Source organism: Rhinopithecus roxellana, chromosome 20 (assembly GCF_007565055.1).
Source record: "Rhinopithecus roxellana isolate Shanxi Qingling chromosome 20, ASM756505v1, whole genome shotgun sequence".
Lineage (NCBI taxonomy): Eukaryota > Metazoa > Chordata > Mammalia > Primates > Cercopithecidae > Rhinopithecus > Rhinopithecus roxellana.
In genome coordinates, this window is record NC_044568.1 from 25635221 (window position 1) to 25659904 (window position 24684).

The window sequence follows — 24684 nt, forward strand, 5'->3', positions numbered from 1 at the left end:
CAGCAGGCCCAGCTGGGGCTAAGGAATTAGGACCCTGCACCTTCAGTGAGGAGCAGCAGGCCCAGCTGGGGCTAAGGAATTAGGACCCTGCACCTTCAGTGGGGAGCAGCAGGCCCAGCTGGGGCTAAGGAATTAGGACCCTGCACCTTCAGTGGGGAGCAGCAGGCCCAGCTGGGGCTAAGGAATTAGGACCCTGCACCTTCAGTGGGGAGCAGCAGGCCCAGCTGGGGCTAAGGAATTAGACCTTGCACTGTGGTGCTGACACTACAGCCCACAGAACCAAAACTTATTCTGGCCAGCTGGGTCCCCAGCCTGGCATCTAGTCCCCAGGACACTGTTCCTGGCACTGTTCCTCTGAGATCATAGATGCAGGAGGATTATGAAACCCAATGGGACCCACTGGCCCTACTGTGGCAAAGATCAAATATTGATCATGAGCTATCTTCACAGAGAAAGTTCTCTTTTTCAGTAGAAAGAGCCCAGGGTCAAGGGGAAGGTGAGCCTGCCTCAAAGACTCAGAGGCCAGGGAACTGTTAAATGTTAGGAAAATCCTAGTGGAGACTTGATAAACTTTGTTCCCAAGGAGAGGTTGGTTCTAGGTAGTCCTTTCTCACTTGTCCTGACAGAAATTTGCCCTTGGCCATTGGGATTTCTATGCCAATTGTGACGCTCATCTACATCCTGACAAATGTGGCCTATTACACAGTGCTGAACATTTCAGATGTCCTTAGCAGTGATGCCGTGGCTGTGGTGAGTCTCTTGGGATCCCCATTTGTTCATCATCTCATGATGCTGAGCCACCCTGCACAGCTCAGTCTCTCTTACTGCACTCTCCTCAGCTCTGCAGGATGAGGTCATGAGTCTAGGCCAGAGGGTGGGCTGCTTAGCAGTGATTGCATTTGTTCCGAGATCATAGATGCAGGAGGATTATGAAACCCTGTCCTGTTTAAGTGCCTCTTCTGTGCCCTGCCTCCAGACATTTGCTGACCAGACGTTTGGCATGTTCAGCTGGACCATCCCCATTGCTGTTGCCCTGTCCTGCTTTGGGGGCCTCAATGCATCCATCTTTGCTTCATCAAGGTACTGTGTCTCTGTGTCACTGATAGTAGACCACAATATTTCACTCTCTGGGGCTTCGGGGTAAGAGTTCTTTTTTCCCTTCTTCTCATGGGCATACGGGGTGTGTGTGTATGTGTGTGTGTGTGTGTGTGTGTGTATGTGTGTGTGTGTTTGGTATGTGGGCATGTACTTGCCTTTGTGCAAGTAGCACATCTGTGTGCTGGTAGCTCATGTTTCCATCTGAGATGAGGACAGATTGTGTGCTGATAGCTCATGTTGTGTTGATAGCTCGTATTTATGTGCTGATAGCTCATGTTATGTGTTGATAGCTCGTGTTTATGTGCTTGTAGCTCATATTTTGTGTGCTGATAGCTCATGTTTATGTGCTGGTAGCTCATATTTTGTGTGCTGATAGCTCATGTTTATGTGCTGGTAGCTCATGTTTCCATCTGAGATGAGGACAGATTGATGAAAGGTATAGGGGAGAAAGGCAACAGCTTGGAGTGGTGACTTGGGCAGGGACCAGATTCTAGGCTCCTTGTGGGTTATGCTGTAGCCCCAGGATTCATTTCTTCAGTAAATCATAATACCACTTGCTGTATACCAGGTATTAGTGCTGTGTACAGGAAGACTTTTCCCCTCACTTCCCAGAAAATGCTGAGGCCATCAGGTCTCCTGATCTCCTCTCTGTGCAGACATCAATAAGCGCACTGGTCCTTCCTGTTGTTGCAGAGGAAGGAGCAGGTGTGCCTTTCCTGGCAGACCCTGCTACCTGGGCTCAGGGTTCCAGCACTTCCCCTCTTCAGCAGTTTGCTCCATCAGTTGGCACTTCTCTTTGGTGGGTGCTCACTTGGAGACCAGCTCTCCATGAGCTTCTCTCCTCTCCACTTAGGTGAGTCACAAAATAGCATTTCACATCTCCCCTCTTCCCACTTACTGGATGTACTTCTTTCTATTTTTAAATTAATTTCTTTTTTAGAGATTGGGGTCTCACTATGTTGCCCAGGCTGGTCTCAAACTCCTGGTCTCAAGTGATCCTCCCACCTTAGCCTCCCGAGTAGCTGGGATTAAAGGCATGCGCCACCATGCCTGGCCCTGGATGCACTTGTGAGACAGCAGTCTGTGTGTCAGCTTTCATTCATTTTCCTATCTGTTACAGTTTGGCTTCTACTACCTGAAAAATATTCTTATTAAGGCTATCTCTTTCTTAGCCTGTCTTTAGTCCTCATCCTATTGGACCTCTGAAGCAAGTGATCCTGACCACTTGCCAATTTTGAAACGATCTCCATGGCTTCTATGACATAAGATACCTGAGAAGAAAGTATCCTGATTTCTCTTCCACTCACCCTATAACTGGTGGTGTCCCCAGGGCCGGGGGTATAATAGTCATCCAATAAATATTTGCCACATAAACACACAGAAGGATGAAAAATAAGAGTTTTGTCCTGTTCATTCTTTTTACTGGTTTTCACACACCAGTCCATGTATTGTGCCTCCCTGGGGCAACCGAAGAATTAGAGAAGTCAAGGCCTTGTAAAAGAACATAGTGTCCAGCGGGCGCAGGGCTCACGCCTGTAATCCCAGCACTTTGGGAGGATGAGGCGGGAAGATCACCTGAGGTCAGGAGTTCGAGACCAGCCTGACCAATATGGTGAAACCCTGTCTCTACTAAAAATACAAAAAAAAATTAGCTGGGCATGGTGGCATGTGCTTGTAGTCCCAGCCACTCAGGAGGCTGAGGCAGGAGAATTGCTTGAACCCAGGAGGCGGAGGTTGCAGTGAGCTGAGATTGTGCCATTGCACTCCAGCCTGGGCGACAGAGCGAGACTCCAACTCAAAAAAAAAAAAAAAGTAGTGTCATCTTCCCTTTGCTCAGCCTCGTTTTGATAGATGGACTTCTTGTCTAGCCTTTCCCTGACACCCTAGCCTCCCCTCCTCTAGTTTGCCCTCCAGACTGGTGTCAAATCCTGTCAGGCCCTTACCTCAAAGCCACAGGTGACTCTGTGTTTGTTCAGACTCCACAGTGTGGCCTTACATGCAGGTTCTTCCTAGCACCCTCTTCTCACGCAGCTTGTCCTGGGGCTCTTGGCATTCTACATCAACCTCCAAAGAGGCCACGCTCTTTCATGCCTCCACACATTTTGCCTTTGCACATGCTTGTTTTCTCCACCTACCGACTTGCTTCTGGAAACTCTTCTTTGCATCTCTTCTCTTGCAAAGCGTTTTGGCACAAGCCTCAAGCCTAGCGAGTGTCGTGTACTCCAAGGTGATGCTGACCATGCTGAGGGGCAGTTCATTTCTGCGCCAGTCTTTTTTTGTTTGTTTTTGAGACAGAGTTTAGCTCTTGTTGCCCAGGCTGGAGTCCAGTGGTGCAATCTCGGCTCACCGCAACCTCCGCCTCCCGGATTAAAGTGATTTTCCTGCCTCAGCCTCCTGAGTAGCTGGGGTTACAGGCAGGTGCTACCATACCTGGCTAATTTTTTTTTTTTTTTTTTTGAGACAGAGTTTCGCTCTTGTTGCCCAGGCTGGAGCACAATGGTGCAATCTCGGCCGACTGCAACCTCCGCCTCCTAAGTTCAAGCAATTCTCCTGCCTCAGCCTCCTGAGTAGCTGGGATTACAGGCGTGTACTACCACGCCCGGCTAATTTTTTGTATTTTTAGTAGAGACGGGGTTTCACCATGGCCAGACTGGTCTTGAACTTCTGACCTCAGGTGATCTGCCCACCTCGGCTTCTCAGAGTGCTGGGATTACAGGCATGAGCCACCGCGCCTGGCCTCGCCTGGCTAATTTTGTATTTTTAGTAGAGATGGGGTTTCTCCATGTTGGTTAGGCTGGTCTCAAACTCCTGACCTCAGGTGATCTGCCTGCCTCAGCCTCTCAGAGTGCTGGGATTACAGGCGTAAGCCCCCGCGCCCGGCCACTGTGCCAGTCTTTTTCCCAGTTGGTGGAGCTCTTTAGGTGTAGAAAGGAAGCCTGGGTTTTCTCTTTGACCCTCAGTCTTGCCTTGGCATATCATACATCAGCTCAGGGAAAATATATGGAAGACATGAACAGAAATCTGGCTGCCCTTCAAAAGCCATTATGTTAGCTATGAATCTGTGGCATGGATTAGGTGAGTCTGTTAGTGGGTGACAGCAGGGTGAGGCATCTATTGGATGTTGCTGAGGTATCTGTGGCTGAGAGAAGAGGGGGTGTCTGGGTGATGGTGGGTTTCATAGCTGAGGGCCTTGGGTGGTTGGTCAGTGGATAATGGTGGATGGGGCATCTGGGTAGTGGTGAGGTGCCCGGGGATGAAGAGGGAGGCAAAGTCTGTAAGGAAGCGGGGAGCGGGGAGGTTGGACTGGTGATGTACCAAGGACCTGGGATGCTCCTGGGAGGCTGCATCCTGCTTTCCTGGGGGGCTCTGAGCCGAGTTTGTCCGAGTGAGGAGTGTGGTCGTATGGCTGAGTAAAAGGAGTAAAAGGATCCCGCTGACACATTTCTCATCCTTCTAGGTTGTTCTTCGTGGGCTCCCGGGAGGGCCATCTCCCGGACCTTCTGTCCATGATCCACATTGAGCGTTTTACACCTATCCCTGCTTTACTGTTCAATGTAAGCTTTGCCGGGACCACGGGGCTCGGGCGGATCTGTGCATTGCTCCTTCTGATTTGTGCTAAGTTGTTACATAAGAGGGGACCTGAGAAAGGCCTTGCTCTAAGATTTGAAAAACAGGTCATTTTTTGTTGTCATTTAGTTCTTTTATAGTTTTATTAAGTTTAAATTTTGGATTAATCTGGAATTTATATTATAGCAGTGTTGAGAAAGGTGGGGATGCACTTAATTTTTTCTCAAATGGCAGCCAGCTACACCAATATTGTTTACTGAACAATCCATTTTTCCACAGTTTTCAAACTTTTATCACAGAGAATAATAGCTAATTTTTTAGGCTCCTTAATATGTGCCAGTTATTACTGTGTGCCCCTTAAATGTGCCATCTCAACTAATCCTCCCCATCAGTGCCAAGCCTCCTTAGTTTAGCTTCATACTGACTATCTGAAAACTAAAGAGGGACCAAGTGTACTTCTTTTTTTTTTTTTTTTTTTTTTTTTTTTTGAGACGGAGTCTCGCTCTGTCGCCCAGGCTGGAGTGCAGTAGCCGGATCTCAGCTCACTGCAAGCTCCGCCTCCCGGGTTCACGCCATTCTCCTGCCTCAGCCTCCCGAGTAGCTGGGACTACAGGCGCCCGCCAGGTCGCCCGGCTAGTTTTTTTTTTGTATTTTTAGTAGAGACGGGGTTTCACCATGTTAGCCAGGATGGTCTTGATCTCCTGACCTCGTGATCCGCCCGTCTCGGCCTCCCAAAGTGCTGGGATTATAGGCTTGAGCCACCGCGCCCGGCCCCAAGTGTACTTCTTTAGTCCCCCGCCCTTGAAATTTTCCTAGCAATTCTCACATTCGTTTATTTGTCTTGATGAACTTTTGTATCATTTCATCAAAATAATAGAAAAATCCTCTTGATATTTTGACAGGGTCAGCATTGAATTTATAAATTTAGGAGGTTATCTGACTACAGGCACATACCACTAAGCCTGGCTAATTTATTTTTTGTAGAGATGAGGTCTCACTATGTTGCCCAGGCTGGTCTTGAGCTCCTGGGCTCCAGTGAGCTGCCACTTCGGTCTCCCAAAGTGCTGGGATTATAGGCACAAGCCACCATGCTCAGCCTTCTCTTCTTAATACAGGGTTCTCCCTTATCTCCATAGAATGAGCTATTTTGTTTTAAACCCTTTGTTGATAATTTTTAATGAAAAGATTATTGAAATTTAAACACATTTGACCTTGTCCCAGGACTCTAGGCCCTGATCTTTGTCTTCTAGGATTCTTTTGTTCCAGATGCTAATGCTGTTATATATCTGGATGGATCCATTTTGCTAGTTTCCAGGTCCAACACCTGACTTCAGAGGCCTGAAATGCTACCATTTCTTCCTGTGGCTCAAAATTCTTCCATGGGGAGAGAGTTATATTCCATTATTTATTGACATTATTTAGTCCAGATAGGTAGGGATCCCTTTTGCTAGTTAGCATTTCTCAGGCCCCAGGACAGTGAGATGGTTCTGAAGGCGTTTCCCCCATTCGTATGCCAGGTAGTTGGGACCCAGGTCTAAGCCCTCTCTAGGACACCATGTAATCCATGTTAAGGTTGGTGCACTGAAGTGAGGAGGGCCTCAGCGTCTTTTTCTAAAGTGCTTGCAACAAGGGGGAGGGACTGCGTGGAGGAATGGCTGCAACCAAAGAGGGAAAGCTGCTACCCTGAGGGTTAATGTACCTCAGGGTACATCAAGGAATGGACTGATCTGATGCCAAGGGGTCAATGAAAAGAGCCGGAGGTAATCTGGTGAAGTGGCATCAGATCTAGTACTGACTGCTGGGTGGGGGAGTCTCCTGGGGGTGCAGGTGGTGACGATGCTCACCTGTCTCCGTACCCCTTTCCCACAGTGCACCATGACACTCATATACCTCATCGTGGAGGATGTTTTCCAGCTCATCAACTACTTCAGCTTCAGCTACTGGTTCTTCGTGGGCCTGTCTGTTGTTGGACAGCTCTACCTCCGCTGGAAGGAGCCCGAAAGGCCCCGGCCTCTCAAGGTCAGCAGCTCTGGGCAGACTAGGAGGGGTGGGCCATCTCCCTAAGGTGACTTTTTGCCCATGAGCTTTTTCCTCTTCCCACATTACTTAGTATCTCACCCCCTCTATTTCAGCTGAGCGTGTTTTTCCCCATCGTGTTCTGCGTATGCTCCGTGTTTCTGGTGATAGTGCCCCTCTTCACTGACACCATTAATTCCCTCATCGGCATCGCGATTGCCCTTTCTGGAGTTCCTTTCTACTTCATGGGTGTTTACCTGCCGGAGTCGCAGAGGCCACTGTTTATTCGGAATGTCCTGGGTGAGCTTCTCTGCGCCCCATTACTCACTGGTGGCTGTGTGTGCATGTGCATGCAGAGGTCGGGGGTGGCCAATAGCTTCCCCATACTCAGAATTTGCTGGAGGCCATGAGACCCAGCTGTCCACGACTTCCCTTTTGATTTTGACATGATCACTTCAGTTATAATTTTCGTGTCCTATTTTGGGGCTAAAACATTACCTTCTGACAACACAAATCACCTGGGAAGAAGAGTCATGCATCAGACTCTGGCTGGGCATGGGGCAGAGGATGATGAGGCTTGTTGGGAGACAGGGGCAAAGCCTGATATAGAGTACTCAAGGGGCAGGTGGGGAGGGAGCCATAGATGTTACTAGTCAGCCTTGTGTTCAGGTTAGGGCTGTAGCTAGATGTTTACTAAATCCTGTGCTTGCTGTATTTTCATTCAGCTGCTATCACCAGAGGCATCCAGCACCTTTGCTTTTGTGTCCTGACTGAGCTTGATGTAACCGAAGAGAAAAAGGATGAGATGAAAACTGACTAGAGGTCAGAGGTGGCTTTCCTAGGCCTGGAAGGCTGGCCACAGAGCGAAATCCTGATAAGACTCTGTGGGCCCAACTCTCCTGAATTAAAGGAGCCTTTTGACCCACATCATATAACGGGGCTCAGGGCCAGTGCTCACTCTTCTTGGTAAGCTATAGGAGACTCAGGATCTGGGCCAACCTCAAGGTGGGGGCTTCAGAGGGTGGGGGGAAGATTGGAGAACAGGGGAATGGTCATTTAGTTTTACTCCTGATAGGTAGAGGCAGCTCTTACAGATATTTACTTGGTAAGGTGCAGTGGGGAAGAGAGAATGCTAGGTTGATAGGGCTGGTGGCTTCTGAATTTGGTATCTGAGATTTGAACTAGGAGTCCCTATAGAGGGGCTGCTCTATGGGAAGTTTTCCTCTGACCAGGTCCAACACCTGACTTTAAAGGCCTGAAATGCTACCGTTTCTTCCTCTGGCTCAAAATTCTTCCCTGGGGAGAGTTATAGTTCCTTATTTATTGATATTTAGTCCAGAACACCAGTTCTAATGAAGCATGAGTGTCTCTTCATCTACAGGATGCAATAGGCTGATTGTATTTAAAATTCAAAGTACCCAAAACTGAGTCCCTCTGGGCTCAGAAATGTCTGTGGTATTGGGTCAGACTCTGACCACAGATTTTATGCTGTTTAGCACAATCTTCTATTGAGTCTTACCTGCAACAATGAACCTGACAGATTTTTTTTTTTTTTTTTTTTTTTTTGAGAGGGAGTCTGGCTCTGTTGCCCAGGCTGGAGTGCAGTGGCCGGATCTCAGCTCACTGCAAGCTCTGCCTCCCGGGTTTATGCCATTCTCCTGCCTCAGCCTCCCAAGTAGCTGGGACTACAGGCGCCCGCCACCTCGCCCGGCTAGCTTTTTGTATTTTTTAGTAGAGACGGAGTTTCACCGTGTTAACCAGGATGGTCTCAAACTCCTGACCTCGTGATCCGCCCGTCTCGGCCTCCCAAAGTGCTGGGATTACAGGCTTGAGCCACCGCGCCCGGCCCAGATTTTTTTACTCACGTACCTGTTACACTTTAGCATATAGATAGATCATGTTACAAGCACTTGGCTCAGATCCAGCAAGAACAGATGAACAAATTCATAAGTCAGAAGTCTGTTAATACGGCTGTTTTGAAGGATAATCCTTTATTTTACTTGAGACCTTGCATCTTTGTTCTAGCTGACAGTAAATCTCTGGGTTTCTGTTGTGAACTCTTAAGAGGGCTGAAACTTCTGAAATTCAGGTGGATCACCTGAATTCTCTCAGCTATCAGTGGCTTGGAGAACATCTCAAGGGCCCAAGTCATCAAATAACCTCCCTGTAAGGGCAGTGTGAGGGACTGCTGCGCAGACCCAAGCAAACCCACCCTGGTGCTAGAAGAGGTCATTTCACTTTTTCTGAAAACCTCACATCAGACTGCATCCCCTTCTGTCCCTGGCACCAGGCTTTGTTTACACTTGGAGCCGCCTTGGTGTAGGTCACCAGGACAGTGTACTCCTCTCCTGCCAGCCTCCCCTTCCCCGAGGTGTGGTGGCTGCAGTCTCAGGAAGAGCTTGGTACTTGTGGGGACTTCTGTTTTCTCCCTGTGGAGATCAGTGAAGACTGGGAGGAAAGCTGCTTCAACCTGAGTTGGGCTCTTCAGCAGGCTGCACAAGTGGAAGCAACTAATTCTGGTGCTCAGGCTGGGTTCTCACCCAAGTTAGGCCTGCTCTGGCCTAATGGATCTTACTGTATGAGCAGCACGGCTGCACTGGATTGTACAACTGTTTTGTGATGCCCCCGGACACTGTCATCCTGGGCCCAGAAAAACATGCTAGCTTGACATACCCCACGGGCTTCTTATTCTTGGGTTTTGGAATTGGTAAACAGTGAGGCAGTCTCCCTTTCTGACCATTCTTCACCCACTCACAAAGGAATAACCTTGGCCATATATTTGCTCAATAAAGATTGAAGAAAGCATGGTCACAGTTGCCTTGGGTTCAGGGCATAATGCATATGTGAAGCATGGGGTGACATTCTTACTGTCATGGGTTTGGGATTTGTACGGCAAATTCCTGCCCAAAGACAGGGTGTCTTGTGCAAAGGCTGACTTGCCTGAACTCTAAGAACATGACTTTTGTCTGAGCCAAGCTGGCACCCATCCCAGGGCTCCTCTGGAGCTAATCCTTTAAGCAAAATGTGCTTGCCTTTAAAGACCTTTGAAAGATCCCTGACCCCAGCTTTAGCTTTCTCCAACAGATAACCAGCTAATCTCAGGAATTTACTGCCCCCCGCCCCCACCCCCAGTGGCGTCTAGGGAAAGCAAGGACCTCACATGCCAGGTGCCCTAGTACTTGCTCAGTGAGCCGTGTCATCCTCCTTTCATTTTTGGATGGTGACAGCATTCTTCCCCTTTGTGCTGGATACAGACTTCTCCCAGGATCCCCTTTTTGGGAGCAAAGCCAGACAATCCCTTCAGCACTCAAGCTTCAGGGTGGAATTAATTTCTGCCAGCTCTTTGTTGTCTGTCTCCTTAAATCCTTCTCTTGGTGTGCTTATCCCTTTTGCAGTGAGTACAGTTTATTAAGTTATCAGCCCTTTAATATTGGGGAAACTTAATGAGTATAAATGGCAGGGAGCACACTAGTAACAGCACAGTGTTTTGTTTTTTCACCTGGTTGCTGTGAGTGCAAGAATAGCTTTCAATCCTTTGTTTCTATGTCTACAGACAGAAAGCGAGATGTCTAATATTAGACATACCAGTTGCTGCCTGTTATAACGTTGAATTATACCTTTGTGCGTACCTAGGATGTTTGTTGTTTTAATTAGCTGCAATACATAGGGCCTATGTACACAGAATTTAATCACTTTGTCAGGTTGAATAACTCCATGTAGATAAGAGCTAGTGTAGGTAAACGTTTAGAAAATGGACATAAAGTCAAAGTGATGGCAGGTAGGATGAAGGAGAGATACTTAGGAAATCCTAAAAGAGGCGGCAAGAAGGCATCTCCCTGTGTAAATCCCCTTCCCCCATGACAGTGAGTCAGAGACACTCACAGGCTATTAGGGCACAGCCCTAGCTGAATGTTCTGCGTTGTCCGTAATAGCTACTAGCCATACGTAGCTAATTATATTAAAATGAAATAAAACTAAAGCTCAGTTTCCCTTCAGTTGCGCTAATCACATTTCAAGTGCTCAGCACTACTACACAGCGCAGACACAGAACACAGCGTCACTGCAGATAGTTCTACTGGACAATGTTACACTAGAATAAACACCAAGGCAGTGAGTTAAGGCAGCTATGGTTGGAAAGGCATAGGGACAGAGTGTGCTTACAAGAGATACAAGCTGTGGTAATAAAACTGATCCTGCTGATAGTAGTTTTTTTTGTGGTGAGTGCTGTGAAGAGTAAACGTTACACAGTGGAAAGCTAAGTTCAGAATGTGCTTTGTTTTTCCTCCCTTGCTTTAAGTCCTTGGTATTTATAATCAATGCTGAAACTTTGGTCTCACTACCACTCCGTTTTAGATATTCAGATTTAAAAGGCTTTAAAAGAATTCCTTTCTTCCATGTTCAAAGCTAGACTTTACTAAACACATGTATCACATTCATATACATTGTTTCTTGGCCCCACTGCCAAAGGAAGTCAGTCAGTCATTTCACAACTATTAGGAGAGTTTGGAAGCCGAAATAGCTGTTAACTAAAATCTCCCACAGCTCACAGACTGCTTTCTGCCCTAATGGCCACTATTATCCAGTCTGTGTTGCTACAAGGGACCCACTGGTCCCCCTTTTAGATTCTATCAAAAGGAACAGGGTTTCCCAGAGGCAGGAAGCCTGGTGGTATGGCAGAGCAGAAAATTACTGCTAATGAAACGCGAACCTCTTCTTCCCTTGTGGTTTCAGCACAGCACCTGAATGCCAGGAAAAATTCCTGGGCCAAGAAGCTAAAGCTAAAGAAGCTTTCCTTTTTACACATTTTTTTTTCTTTCAAACTGTAGGGTCACTTTTGATTGAGGCAAAGAGGCCCTACTGTAAGTGGAAAAGACTCACTCCTTCAACATAAGTTTTCACTGTGGTGGGATGGTGCTGCCTGACATGCTTGATATGCTTTTCCTTCCACGTGTTAAGCTAGGAAACCTAAGAGGATGTCAGCAGGGCCGTTAACCCTGGACTCAGAGCCCTCAAGGGCTTGTGGCAGAACCTCATGGCTGGACATCACAAGACGATCAGTCTGAATCCAGGTCGTGGGGGCTGTCATAGCCAAACTCCTTCTGCACATCCAGAGGGTACTTGCTCCACATCCGTTGTCTGCTGCTGCCTCTTTCCTCCTCACTCAGGCTGTTGTAGTCAGCAGAGCCTAGAATGAGATCCCGGGAATGGATTCTAAATGTGATTTTCCTAGGCTACTGCAGGAACCCCTTCTCTTCTCAGAAAGGTCTGTTTTTGTTCCCGATTGTAATGCAAAATGCTGGCTCAATAAAGAAAATAAGGCATATAGAATTTTTTTTTTTTTTTTTTTAAAGAAACAATCACTTTCCTATCATCTAAAACAAGTTCCTTCACACTGGAGTATTTTGTCACTTCTCCCCTCCGTATAGTATTTTTTTGTTGTTGTAACAGTTGTAGTCATATCGTAAATATTTTTGTACCTTTCTCCTTTTAACGTGTTATTGACAAACCTCCCCAATAGAATATTCAATTGTTTGTTTCATTTCTCTGTTGTCAGACACCAATAAATTCTTTTTTTGGGGCCTTCTTCTACCTTCTTTAACATAGTTACCACAGGAATTATGTTGTTAGGTCATCTTTCTTTCTTCTTCCCCCAGGTATTATGTCTGTGTTGCATCTTTCTCAAAACAGTTGTACATGCAGCAGTTTTTTGAGAAGTTAGATAACTGATTTGTGAAAACTCTGGGCTTATTCCTATTGGCAAACCTCTCTCTTCCTTGGTTTCTTGACTGGGGCAGGGAAAGAGACAATGAGCTACATATTTTACACCATCTCAACCACCAAAATTCATATAGAACCATCTCATCTGCAGAGAAAATGGGGCTCAGTGAGGTGAAGTAACTGCCCAAGAGCCACAGCAAAGTAATGACAACTACAGATTTGAACCCAGGCCTGATGGATTATTACACCCCCAGGAGGCCCGTGGGAAACACTGGTCTTCGGGTCTCCTACAGCACGAACTGCTCAATGGCAGAGAAGGAAAGGCAGTTAAGATGCACCTGTCAACTATGCCTGCACCTCAGTCTCAGATCCTACCAGTCCCTCCCCGTCTAGGGCTGCCACCCACCTCTGGAATCCTCATCTCCATCACTGCTCTCCTCCTCTGGGTACTCATTGCGCCAGTTATTCTCACTGTTCTCATCATCTTCATCGTCGTAAATGTCCTCTGGTTCTTGATCATCATTCACCTACACATCTCAACACAAACATGAGTCCAAATCAAAACCTCTAAGGTTATGCTATGGGGGAAGTTGTTAGCATACCAGTTGGAGGGATGTCATGTAAAAGTGCCATGTGAAAAAACTGCAGACTAGGAGTTAGTTTGACTTCGTTGCACAAAAGGCTATGAGAGGGAGATAATAGCCTTCTTCCACCCAGAGTCCAGCTCCAGAATGATAGGACATGCTGAACTCCATGAGAAGGAACACAAGGAAAAGAGAAGTGATGGCTCTGAGCGATTCCTTCAAATTCCAAAGGTCAAAACCAAAACTCAAGCATAAGAAGTGCAGAAAGGCAGGAGGAAGGGCCATGCAGTGGTCCAAGGTGAGTACCTGACTGCAACTCTGTGTCCTAATGCAGGTGCAGGATACAGTGCTTCTCGATTACAGTCTAAGCATGACAGTTAGGTGCCACCTTAAGTTTTCTTGTTAATCATTTTAGAATTTAAGAATAGGCCAGGCGCAGTGGCTCATGCCTGTAATCCCAGGACTTTGGGAGACTGAGGTGGGCGGGTCACTTGAGGTCAGAAGTTTGAGACCAGCCTAAGCAACGTGGTAAAACTCTGTCTCTACTAAAAATACAAGAATTAGCTGGGTGTGGTGGCATGCACCTGTAATCCCAGCTACTCGGGAGGCTGAAGCAGGAGAATCGCTTGAACCCAGGAAGGGGAGGTTGCAATGAGCCAAGATGGTGCCACTGCACTCCGGCCTGGGTGACAGAACAAGACTCCATCTCAAAAAAAAAAAAAAAAAAAAAGATAATGGTATCAGCTAGGTGTGGTGGCTCACAGCTGTAATCCCAGCACTTTGGGAGGCCAAGGTGGGAGGATCACTTGAGCCCAGGAGTTCAAGACCACAAGACCAGTCTGGACAACATAGTGAGACCCTGCCTCTACAAAAAAATCAACAAAAATTGGGCATCACGGTGCATGCCTGCACTCCTGGCTGGCTGCTTGGGAGGCTGAGATGGGAGGATGGCTTGAGCCTGGGAGACAGAGGCTGCAGTGAGCTCAGATAGCATCACTACACTCCAGCTTGGGTGACAGTGTGAGACCTTGTCTCAAAAAAAAAAAAAAAAAAAATGTCAGGTTGTTAGCTTCCTTCATGCAAGGTTTTCTCTACTTCTAAGGTACGAATTAAAAAATAGGTTTTGTTGTCATTCACATTAAGAATTTCTGGTTTTATCTTGTCTTTATCTTATCATAAGTCCCATATACATATTTCCCCCCAAGAATGGATAGCTATAAACAATAAAGATGATGTTGCAAACCTTCTAAAATGTTCGTTAATGTAAAAATTATCAATCTAAGATGATCTTTCCCAAAGTTCCCTGTACTATAAAGTCAGGTTCCTAAAAGGCACTTAGAATAAATTTTTCTTTTTAAGGAGGAAAAGAACTAAGGACAATGTTGATCAGGAGTGGAGCCCAAGGAAGCAAAGCATTCTGATTAGAGAAAGAGCTTAGGATGCCTCAAGCCCCCTCTCCTCATGGGCCCCCTTACCAGCTCCCACTCTTGGCTGTAGGGCTGCACGGAGAGGATGTTCTCAATCCAGCCTGGAGTGGCCGTCTCCAAGTAGTAAATGTCATACACATAGTCATCGTGTTTTTGTTCTTCCTGGTGCCTGACTCCAGGTCCATCCTCAGACACAGTCAATCGCTCACGGATCAACTCTACAGAATTGCAGAGGATCACATCTGGGTCAGATGTCTGTAAAGAAACCACAGATTACACACACATACACATACATGACCCAAAACATGATGTTCCATGAGGAGGAACCTATGAGTTGGGTGAAGGAAGACTCCCTACAGTTGTGTGTGTGTGTGTGTGTGTGTGTGTGTGTGTTTTTGAGACGGAGTCTCACTCTGTCGCCCAGGCCGGAGTGCAGTGGCATGATCTTGGCTCACTGCAACCTCTGCCTCCCGGGTTCAAGTGTTTCTCCTGCCTCAGCTTCCCAAGTAGCTGGGACTACAGGCATGTGCCACCACACCCGGCTAATTTTTTGTGTTTTTAGTAGAGATGGGGTTTCACCGTATTAGCCAGGATGGTTTTGATCTCCTGACCTCAAAAAATCTGTGCACCCCGGCCTCTCAAAGTGCTGGGATTACAGGCGTGAGCCACCTTGCCCAGCTACAGTTCCATAGTGTTGTGGTCAAGATTCTTATCCCCATGAATTCCTAGTCTTTTAACTAGTTATTACATTAAAAAATCAAGAATCTCTGTAAAATTACTGTGTAGTTCTTATTTTAAGATAGAAACCTACAAGATAGCCTCCTGCTCTTTTGTGCTTGGCTCTCACACCTATAATCCCAACACTTCAGGAAGCCAAGGTGGACAAATTGCTTGAGGCCAGAAGCTCAAGAACAGCCTGGGCAACATGGCAAAACCCCCGCCTCTACAAAGAAATACAAAAATTAGCTGGGTGTGGTGTTGTGCACCTGTAGCCCCAGGTACTCGGGAGGTTGAGGCTGCAGAGAGCTGTGATCATGCCACTGTACTCCATCCTGGGTGACAGAGTGAGACCTGTCTCAAAACAATGAAAGAAAAAAAAATATGGGAAGACTGGCCTAAGGAGAGGGGAAAGACAGAAGACCTGGCCAGTTTTGACCCCAAGCTCTGAGTCAGACCTGCTTCTATAGGTCTTCCGAGATCCTTTGGTATTACACAATGTTCTCTCTTTGGGGATCAGTAGGCCCATAGTAGCACCCCTATGGCTGAACCTGAAATGAGTCTCTGTGTGGCCTTCTGTAGAAGCCAACAGGTGTTTTCCCGGTGACCTCTACCATTGCCCATCATTTGGCTTGCCATATATTTACATCCCACTTTTAACCACAAATTGGGAATGGGCTCGCCTATAGTCTTTCTACTGGAAAGAACAGTTTGAAATGCAATGCCCTTGAACACAAATGGCCCAGGTAAGATGTGCTCCAGTGCTGACAGGCTGTGTTATCCAGGGGCCTGGTGGCATGGGTCAGTTTGTTAACCACAGGGACATGCTGCAGATGGCTCCTCTTGAGAGGTTCATCAGAAGACACTGCACAGCTCCCAGCAGACACCATGCAGGAAAATGGGGAAGATCCCACAGCCGAGGCACATAAGGGGAGACCAATGCTATAATTTACAGACTAAGGAATTCTTCCTTGCTCCTAAGTCAAAAACTAGAGATGCCAGTTTTTCTGCAGGCTCTTGAGCAAACTTAAAGCTACCTATTACGAAAGTTCTGGCTCCAATCCACAAGTCCCTCCACTCAGTCAAATTATGCAGCCATTAAAATACAAGATTGCTGGGCACAGTGGCTCATGCCTGTAATCACAGCACTTTGGGAAGCCAAGGTGGGAGGAATGTTGGAGCCCAGGAGTTTGAGACCAGCCTGGGCAACATGGCAAAACCCAGTCTCTACAAAAAATACAAAAATTAGCTGGGTGTGGTGGCATAGGCCTGTGGTTCCAGCTACTCAAGAGGCTGAGGCAGGAGGATCACATGAGCCCAGGAGGTGGAGGCTGCAACGAGCTGTGATCATGCCACTGCACTCCAGCCTGGGCAACAGAGCGAGATGCTGTCTCAAAAAAAAGTACAAGAGTAGCAATACAGAAAAATGACAGATACAGAATTTTGTACAAGGAAAGAAACCAGTTCTATTCTACTTACTTTTGGGTTGGTAGTAAAATGGGAGATTTTCCTCCTTTGCTGTATTTTTTCAAATTTCCTATAATGAGTATAAATTATTTTCTTTTTCTTTTTTGAGATGGAGTTTCATTCTTGTCGCCCAGTCTTGAGTGCAACGGCGCAATCTCGGCTAACTGCAACCTCTGCCTCCCGGGTTCAAGCAATTCTCCTGCCTCAGCCTCCTGAGTAGCTGGGATTACAGGTGCGCACCACCATGCCTGGCCAATTTTTGTATTTTTAGTAGAGACGGGGTTTCACCATGTTGGTCAGGCTGGTCTCAAACTCCTGACCTCATGATCCGCCCGCCTTGGCCTCCCAAAGTGTTGGTATTACAGGCATGAGCCACCGTGCCCGGCCTATTATTGCTTAAAGAGACGGTTTTCACTATGTTGCCCACACTGGCTTTGAACTCCGAGCCTTAGGTGATCTTTCTGTTTCAACCTCCTGAGTAGCTGGGACTAAAGGTGTGCACCACTGCTCTTAGCTAGAAGAAAAATAATTATTATTATTTCTGCAGAGATGGAGTCTTGCTATGTTGCTCAGGATGGTCTCGAACTTCAGGCCTCAAGCAATCCTCCTGCCTTAGCCTCCCAAAGTGCTAGGATTACAGAAGTAACCCACCGTGCCCTTGCCAAAAATTATTTTAAAGTCTATGTCTATGTGTATTCATTCATTCATTCATTCACTCAGAATCAGGGTCTTGCTCTGTCGCCCAGGCTGGAAGGCAGCAGTATGATCATGGCTCACTGCAGCCTTGAATTCCTGGGCTCAAGTGTTCCTTTCTTGGCCTCCCAAAGTATTGGGACTACAGGTGTGAACCACTGAGCCCAGCCCATATTTTCAGTTACACTACACACAGCTTTTTGTACTGTTAAACATATATATTTTCCCCTACAACCAGTCTTCACGGTTATCAGTTCTAAGGGTCCAGACAGTTACATGTGTCAATCTCTTGGAAACGATTTTTAACCTCCATGTATAGTGTTGCAATGAATGTGCCATTTCCTGCATTTGAAAATGGAGATGAAAGTATCTAACTCATAAGGGTTTTGGGAGGATTAAATGAGTTAATTAAAAGAAAATATAACAAGTACCTAACACACTATTTGACATAATCACTTAGTCAATCAACAGTAGCTTTGGTTAATATCATAGCTTAGCTATTTGCTTCTGCTGAATTATTTCCCTAGGGTAAATCTTGGAGGTGAGACTACTAGTTAAAAGGAACTGAAGTCCTTTAATTTTTAAATTTCCTATTAAATTTATCTAATAGGAATTTATTTGCATAAGATGTAAATTATGTCAATTTAAGGAGAAATTCATTGTAACATAACAGAAATGCTGTCATTTTAAAATTTCCTTAGAAATTTTTAATTTTAAAATTTTCCTAGATTATGCATGACTTTAGATCCAAACAATAATAAGTTTACATATGTAAAAATATGGCTCCCACCCCCGTAAAGCCATGCTGTTTTCCAAAAGGCTTGCATCAATTTTATTCCTACAATTGTATACACTTTTAATCACTGCCTTGCCAGCAGTGCTATCAACTACTTTTATCCTGCTAGTCTAGTATGCATAAAACCTCAAGCATGCTTTAAGCTTAAATTCATTTTCCCCCCTATAATTACTCTATGCAAACATTTTTGGTATGTTTAGAGTCAGTATTGCTTTACTGGAAAAATCTCTGTTCATATCCATCATCAGTTTATCTCCTAGTTTTCTTTATTAAAATTAAATTAGCCATTTACTCTTTTTTTTGAGATGGAGTTTTGTTCTTCTCGCCCAAGCTGGAATGCAGTGGTGCAATCTTGGCTTACTGCAACCTCCGCCTCCTGCGTTCACGTGATTCTCCTGCCTCAGCCTCCCGAGTACTTGGGATTACAGGCGCCCACCACCACGCCCGGCTAATTTTTGTATTTTTAGTAGAAACAGGGTTTCGCCATATTGGCCAGGCTGGTCTTGAACTCCTGACCTCAAGTGATCTACCTGCCTCGGCCTCCCCAAGTGCTGGGATTACAGGTGTGAGCCACTGTGCCCGGCCTAATGAACTATTTACTTGATTCAATTCCACTGAGCATTAGTTTACTTTACACATTTTATAAGTCATGCATTAGTCTGGAATGTTTTGGTGAAAGATATCACTATGGACATCATACACAAATTGCTATCCAGTTACACTAGCACCAGCTGGGCACGATGGCGCACACCTGTAATCCCAGCATTTTGGGAGGCCGAGGTGGGTGGATCACCTGAGGTCAGAAGTTCAAGACCAGCCTGGCCAACATGGTGAAACCCTGTCTCTACTAAAAATACAAAATTAGCTGGATGTGGTGGCTCACGCCTGTAATCCCAGCTACTCAGCAGGCTGAGGCATGAGAACGACTTGAAGCCCCAGGAGGCAGAGGCTGCAGTGAGCCAAGATCGCGCCACTGCACTACAGCCTGGACGACAAGGGTGAGACTCCATCTCAAACAAAACAAAACAAAACAAAACAAAACAACAATAAAAAATTACACTAGTACCATTTGCTTGTTGCTTGTGGATTCATTTTCAATTATAATTTTTTAAGTTTCAAAAATGATTGAGTTTCTATAAAAATGTTTATCAAGAGAGGGCACATTGGCTGGGCGCAGTGGCTCATGCCTGTAATCCCAGCACTTTGGGAGGTTGAGGTGGGCGGATCACTTGAGGCCAGGAGTTCGAAACCAGCCTGGCCAACAAAGTGAAACCCTGTCTCTACTAAAAATACAAAAGTTAGCCGGGTGTGGTGGCTCACGCTTGTAATCCCAGCTATTTGGGAGGCTTGAGGCAGGAGAATTGCTTGAACCTGGGAGTTGGAGGTTGCAGTGAGCCGGGATCGTGCCAATGCACTCTAGCCTGGGCCACAGAGTGAGAGTCCAACTCAAAAAAAAAAAAAAAAAAAAAAAGAGGCACACCTTATGTTGAGAATCTTCTGGTTTTTTTTAGAGACAGTATCTTGCTCTGTTGCCCAAACCAGAGGGCAGTGACTTGATCATAGCTCACTGCAATCTCTAATTCCTGAGTTTAAGTGATCCTCCTACCCCAGCCTCCCCAGTAGCTAGCACTACAAGCGCATGCCACCATGCCCAGCTAATTTCCTTTTTCTTTTTGTAGAGACAAGGTCTTGCTTTATTGCCCAGGCTGGTCTCCAGCGACCCTCCTGCCTCAGCCTCCCGAAGTGCTGGGATTACAAGGAGAATTTTATTTTATTTTTTTTGAGACAGGGCCTCACTCTGTCACCTAGGCTGAAATGTCACTGCCACACAATCATGGCTCACTGTAGCCTTGACCTCACCAGGCTCAGGTGATCCTCCCGCCTGGGCCTTCCTATATGCTAGGACTACTGGCGTCAGCTACTGTGCCCAACCTCGAGGAAAATTTTCCATTTCTGTAGTTTTGCTGCATGTAATAGACTTCTTTTGGAAGTGAGTGCAAATAAATTTAGCAAATGTAATATAAAGAAAAGCACTGGATTAAATGTTAGAAGACTTGCATTCTTAGACCTAAATCTACCTCAAATTTGGTATGCTACCCAGAAGTATTCCTTTAACCTCTCTTTGATCAATTTTCCTACCTGCTCTCTCTCTGCTTTGCTCCAGTGACCCCATCTCAGTCAGGCTGAAAAGACTCGTAAAGACATTTCCTTACAAGTACCTAGAGTGTCTAGCAGGCACTCCTCCCCTCAAATTCCTTACTCTCCTCTAGCTCACCGGGCTCCAGGCACCTTGCAAAGAGCAGGGAAACTCGGCTTCAGAGACTCTTTACTTCCAGGTTCTCTGCCTAGAAGTCCTCTCCACATGTGGAATGCCCTGCCATTCACCTTCTGCAAGTTTTCGCTCAAATGTCATTTTCTCAGTGACACTCTCACTGAAGTGGCACAACTCTTTCTGCTTTGTCTCCCCGCCTCCTTACATCCCTTATCATCATCTGACACTGAATTGACTTGTTTACTGTTTCTGTTTACTTGCACGTTAGGTCCACACTGCTGTATCCACAGAATCTAAAAAAAAAACCTGGCATTTAGTAGGCACGTAGTTAACACATGTTGGATGAATAACCAAATCTGTAAAATGAGGCCGTCACGCCGGATGGATCATGCATCCCCTTAAGATGAAACTGTGCTGCTACTGGGCCCAGTCTTCTGGCATTACCGTCCTGAGAAGCCCAGCGACCACCTTCCGAGGCGTACTCACTTTGCAGGAGCCTGCAGCGGCGGCTTCAGGTTCTCCCTCCTCGTGGACAAGGTCTAACAACTGAAAGCCCGAGTCCCCGGCGGCTTCTGGGTTTCCCGGCGTGTACTCGGACTCCCGGCCGCTCGAGGTGGTCCCCAAGGATCGGCGGCTGGAAACCACCCGGTAACGGCCCTCCTGCCGGATCTCCCGAGCCGAGGCGCGGAGATTGCAGCGGACACGCTGCTGGCTGTCCCGTGACGGGCGCAGAACTGCCCGCAGGAGAGGCTGGACTGGTTCCTCCTAGGGGGCAACAGGGGAGGGAGGCCAGCGTAAGCATGAGTTCGCGAGCGGGTCAGGGATCGGGTTTCCTACCGGCTGCACCCTAAGATGCCCTCCACACCAGCTGCACCACGCCCAATACCTGGGAGCATACAGTGGCCACCAAGTGGAAGACATTATTCTCCGCCGCTCTCTCCAAACCCTCCGACGTCTTCTGTGCCGCCGACTCGACCTCGTCGCTCCGGAGGCGTTTACAAGCAAGCACAAGAGCCTCGGCCGGCTCCGCACTGCGCTTCCGCTTCACCCGGAGCACAGCTGTCCTGCCGGCCTCCATAGTGGCTGCCGCTGAGCACTGTGGGAACGCGCGGGGTGTGATGGGATAGCCTTCTAGTTCTGCCTTGCGACCCGCCCCCCCCCCGTCCCCCCCTGTCCCCCGCGCGCTCCTCGGCGCAGGGAGGTCCCGCCCCGCGTGCTGGACGCGGCAAAATGGTGGTAGCAGAGGAGGTGAGCGGAGGGTTTCCCGCGGCAGGTGAGGCGCTGGGTGTGCGGGGAAGGTGGGGTTGCTTAGGGGTTCGGGGTGCAGCCAGCATCATGTCCTCAGCACCAGGGCTTCGGCAGAGGAGCCTGGCGTGGGCGTACTTGGACTCCGGGGACCTTTCTAGACTCCGCGTGGGGCAGCTCGGAGCACCCTGGCCTGCGGGAGAGCGGGGTTCCAGGCTGGCCCCGGCTCTGCAGTTCAGCCAGGTGCCTGCCGCTCGCGGGGCTGGGTTGCAGTACTGGTGCCTGGCGCCTTCCTTTAGAGACCGCAGTAGCTCCAACCATCGCATCCCTAACTGGGCCACTAGTTCTCTGATTGACAGACCCGCTGATATCTTCCCCGCTCACTGTGTTCTGAGTAATTGGAGAGTCATGTATTCACTACACGCCAGCCAGAGTGGTCCTGTAAAAGCGTACGTCCAGTGTAGATATGCTTCTGCTTAAAACTTTTGAGTGGCTCCCACTGCTTTTGGAACAAGATCCAAACGCCTTGCCGAAGTCGACAAGGCCCAGCTTGATTGAGCAGAAGATGTAATAGGAGATGAGGAGTGGGGGCTTCTGCAAAAGTGCTTGGGTCGCTCAGGCTTTTGGCACATTTTGCTTGTGCACCTAGTTCTTTCTACCTTAGGGCCTTTTATTGGGAAAGTTGGGGTAAGGATTCCTGACCTGTAAAAACTCTTCCCCAACTTTTATCCTGGTCTGTCTGGTAGATCTCAAATGCTACCTTCCTCAAAGAGTCCTGTAACCTTGGTTTTCTCTTTATACAACGCTCTGTATATTTCTTGCATTCGTGTAGTCTGTAATTTGTATTACTCGTTCATTAGTCTAAGCTCTTGGAGGGCAAGGGTTTTCTCTAGCTTGTGGTGGTGGCTCCAGTCCCTAATATAGTGCCTGGCACGTAGAAGGTATTCAATCAATTTTGCTATTTTATGTTTTCGAGACAGAGCCTCACTCTGTTGCCTAGGCTGAGTGCAGTGGTGTGATCAAGGCGCACTGCAGCCTTGACCTCCTGGGCTCAAGCGATCCTCTCACCTCAACCTCCAGAGTAGCTGGGACTACAGGCATGCGCCACTATACTCGGCTAATTTTTAATTTTAATATACGTATATTTAATGCATACATATATATTTTCAAGACAGGGTCTCACTCTGTCACCCAGGCTGGAGTTCAGTGGCGCCATCTCAGCTCACTGCAACCTCTGCCTCCGGGGCTCAAGTGATTCCCCTACCTCAGCCTCTCGAGTAGCTGGGAGTAACTGGGACTACAGGCACAGGTCACCGCGCCCGGCTAATTCAAAAAAAAAATTTTTGTAGAGAACGGGGTCTCACTATGTTACGCAGGCTGGTCTGGAACTCCCAGATTCGATATCCTTGCGCCTCGGCCTCCGAAAGTGCTGGGATCACAGGTGTGAGCCACCACACCCTAGCAAACACATTTTGAATGAATGTTAAGGACCATCTGCTCTGCAGTTTGACGGGTAATACAATTAGGGCTTGGCATGGTGGTTTCTATTTCCTCCTTGTAAATGGCCATGCGAGTTTACAACTCTTGGAGAATGAGGAGGGGGTCAGGGAATATCTCCTGAATCTGTAGTGTAGACTTCTTCTGGGAGAGGACAAATAATAATGGATGAGGGCATTTAGCCAGAGAAGGTGTGTAGTGCCCACCAGAAGAGATTCTTGCCTTCATAAAATTGTTAACGACATGGTTCCAGGTTTGTTTGATTTTTTTGAGATACAATCTTGCTCTGTTGCCCAGGCTGAAGTGCAGTGGTGTGAGCTTGGCTCGCGGCAACCTTTGCCTCCCAGGTTTAAGCAATTATCCTGCCTCAGCCTCCCAAGTAGCAGGGATTACAGGCACCTGCCACCACGCCCACTAACTTTTTTTATTTTTAGTAGAGATGGGATTTCGCCATGTTGGCCAGACTGGTCTCAAACTCCTGACCTCAGGTGATCCACCTGCCTTGGTCTCCCAAAGTGCTGGGATTATAGGCGTGAGTCACCGCGCCTGGGCTCTTCCAGGTTTTGAAAACACTGTGGTCCTGGTGTTCGACTCAGCAACATCACAGATAGGAAAGGAATCCTAGTGGATTTAAGTTCTTTACTATAAGTTTTTTTTTTTTTTTTCCTCCACTTCAGCTAGGTAACGTGCCAGTGTAGTGAAGTTTGAGGGGAGGCACGTCTGACACAGGCGCATGAACATCCAGTCATCACGCTTGTGAATTACAAAAGGATCACTCTTAACCTTTAAGTAACTTCAGAATTGATTCCACGTGGACCACAGGATTAGTAGTTCAGGACTCTACCACGTGGCTCCTATTGACAGTGTTTGACACCTGGTCCAGTTTTACTTCACCAAACTGATTGATTTAATGTGCGTGATTGTCCAAGCCTTTCTAATTGGATGAAATGCCTTCTCCCTCCACCCCCTTTTCTCCTCCTGCCTCAGCTGAATCCACCTTTTAAGCCGTCCCTGAACATTCAGCCAGATATGGCCATTTCTTTCTCTATTCTAGCATTTGTTGGACACAGTTTTCCAACGCACATTACAGATTCTGATAGTTCTAGATATTCTATCTGTAAAATAAGTGTTAGTACGAGATAAAGTGGATTATAGCAATGCTGTTAAACTGCTGGTTGCAACCCATTGATGGGTCCTGACCAGCAAGTAAAAGTGCAGCTGGGTGCTGTGGTGCATGCCGGTAGTCTAGCTACTTGGGAGGCTGACGTAGTAGGACCTTGAGTCGAGGAGTTCAAGGCTGTAGAGTGTAATGATCATACCTATGAATAGTCACTGCACTACAGCCTGGACAGCAGGGAGATCCCATCTCTTAAAAACAGCAGAAATGAAATAGAATGTATCAGAGGGCCTTGTTCGTAGGAGGTCAGTATTGTTTCGTGGAACTTTTAGTTATATGCGTATATGCAGGTGTGTGTATTGAGGCTCATTGTAAAGTATATTTCTTACTTGGGTTATCAGAAAGTTTGAAAGCCATTAGACTGGGGATAGGTATGCTGGGATTTTAGAAGTAGAGTTTTACCTGGACAA

General features: G+C 47.1%; 3 protein-coding genes and 1 non-coding gene across 12 annotated transcripts in view; 2 read left to right on the forward strand and 2 right to left on the reverse strand.

Moving 5' to 3' along the window:
* The window catches only part of SLC7A6 (solute carrier family 7 member 6), a 42462-nt gene extending 30201 nt beyond the window's left edge, over positions 1-12261 (forward strand). For all 4 annotated transcript variants that reach the window (XM_010355047.2, XM_030924666.1, XM_030924665.1 and 1 more), the window contains 7 exons: positions 627-750; positions 977-1080; positions 4556-4652; positions 6535-6684; positions 6798-6981; positions 7407-7647; positions 8972-12261. In XM_010355047.2, coding sequence (XP_010353349.1) covers positions 627-750; positions 977-1080; positions 4556-4652; positions 6535-6684; positions 6798-6981; positions 7407-7501 — 754 coding nt within the window. In that variant the 3' untranslated portion in view covers positions 7502-7647; positions 8972-12261. The remainder of the gene's footprint in view (positions 1-626; positions 751-976; positions 1081-4555; positions 4653-6534; positions 6685-6797; positions 6982-7406; positions 7648-8971) is intronic.
* Positions 8644-21467, reverse strand: SLC7A6OS (solute carrier family 7 member 6 opposite strand). Its single transcript, XM_010355049.2, has 5 exons — positions 21242-21467; positions 20842-21120; positions 14459-14665; positions 12806-12926; positions 8644-11866 (listed from the first exon to the last, which is right to left on the reverse strand). Exons 1-5 carry the CDS (start codon positions 21431-21433, stop codon positions 11736-11738), a joined length of 930 nt encoding a protein of 309 aa, XP_010353351.1. The 5' UTR covers positions 21434-21467; the 3' UTR covers positions 8644-11735.
* Positions 21468-21485: 18 nt separating this feature from the next.
* The window catches only part of PRMT7 (protein arginine methyltransferase 7), a 48043-nt gene continuing 44844 nt past the window's right edge, over positions 21486-24684 (forward strand). For 2 of the 6 annotated variants that reach the window (XM_030924663.1, XM_010355045.2), the window contains exon 1: positions 21486-21628. The gene's annotated coding sequence lies outside the window, so the exon portion shown is untranslated. The remainder of the gene's footprint in view (positions 21629-24684) is intronic. The other 4 variants (XM_030924657.1, XM_030924659.1, XM_030924656.1 and 1 more) reach the window with 3 other exon arrangements.
* On the reverse strand, positions 23769-23870 carry LOC115895367. The gene has a single exon (XR_004055569.1). It is a non-coding gene; the product is annotated as a small nucleolar RNA U13 (small nucleolar RNA).

What these genes read in the sequence shown, in the direction of transcription:
- SLC7A6OS (XM_010355049.2), bottom strand. Translation starts at nt 21,433, where the DNA reads ATGGAGGCCGGCAGGACAGCTGTGCTCCGGGTGAAGCGGAAGCGCAGT. An exon ending in CCGCTGCAGGCTCCTGCAAA is followed by an intron (nt 14,666 to 20,841) that starts GTGAGTACGCCT and finishes GTTTCTTTACAG; the next exon opens with ACATCTGACCCAGATGTGAT. An exon ending in TGGAGATGAGGATTCCAGAG is followed by an intron (nt 11,867 to 12,805) that starts GTGGGTGGCAGC and finishes ATCTCATTCTAG; the next exon opens with GCTCTGCTGACTACAACAGC.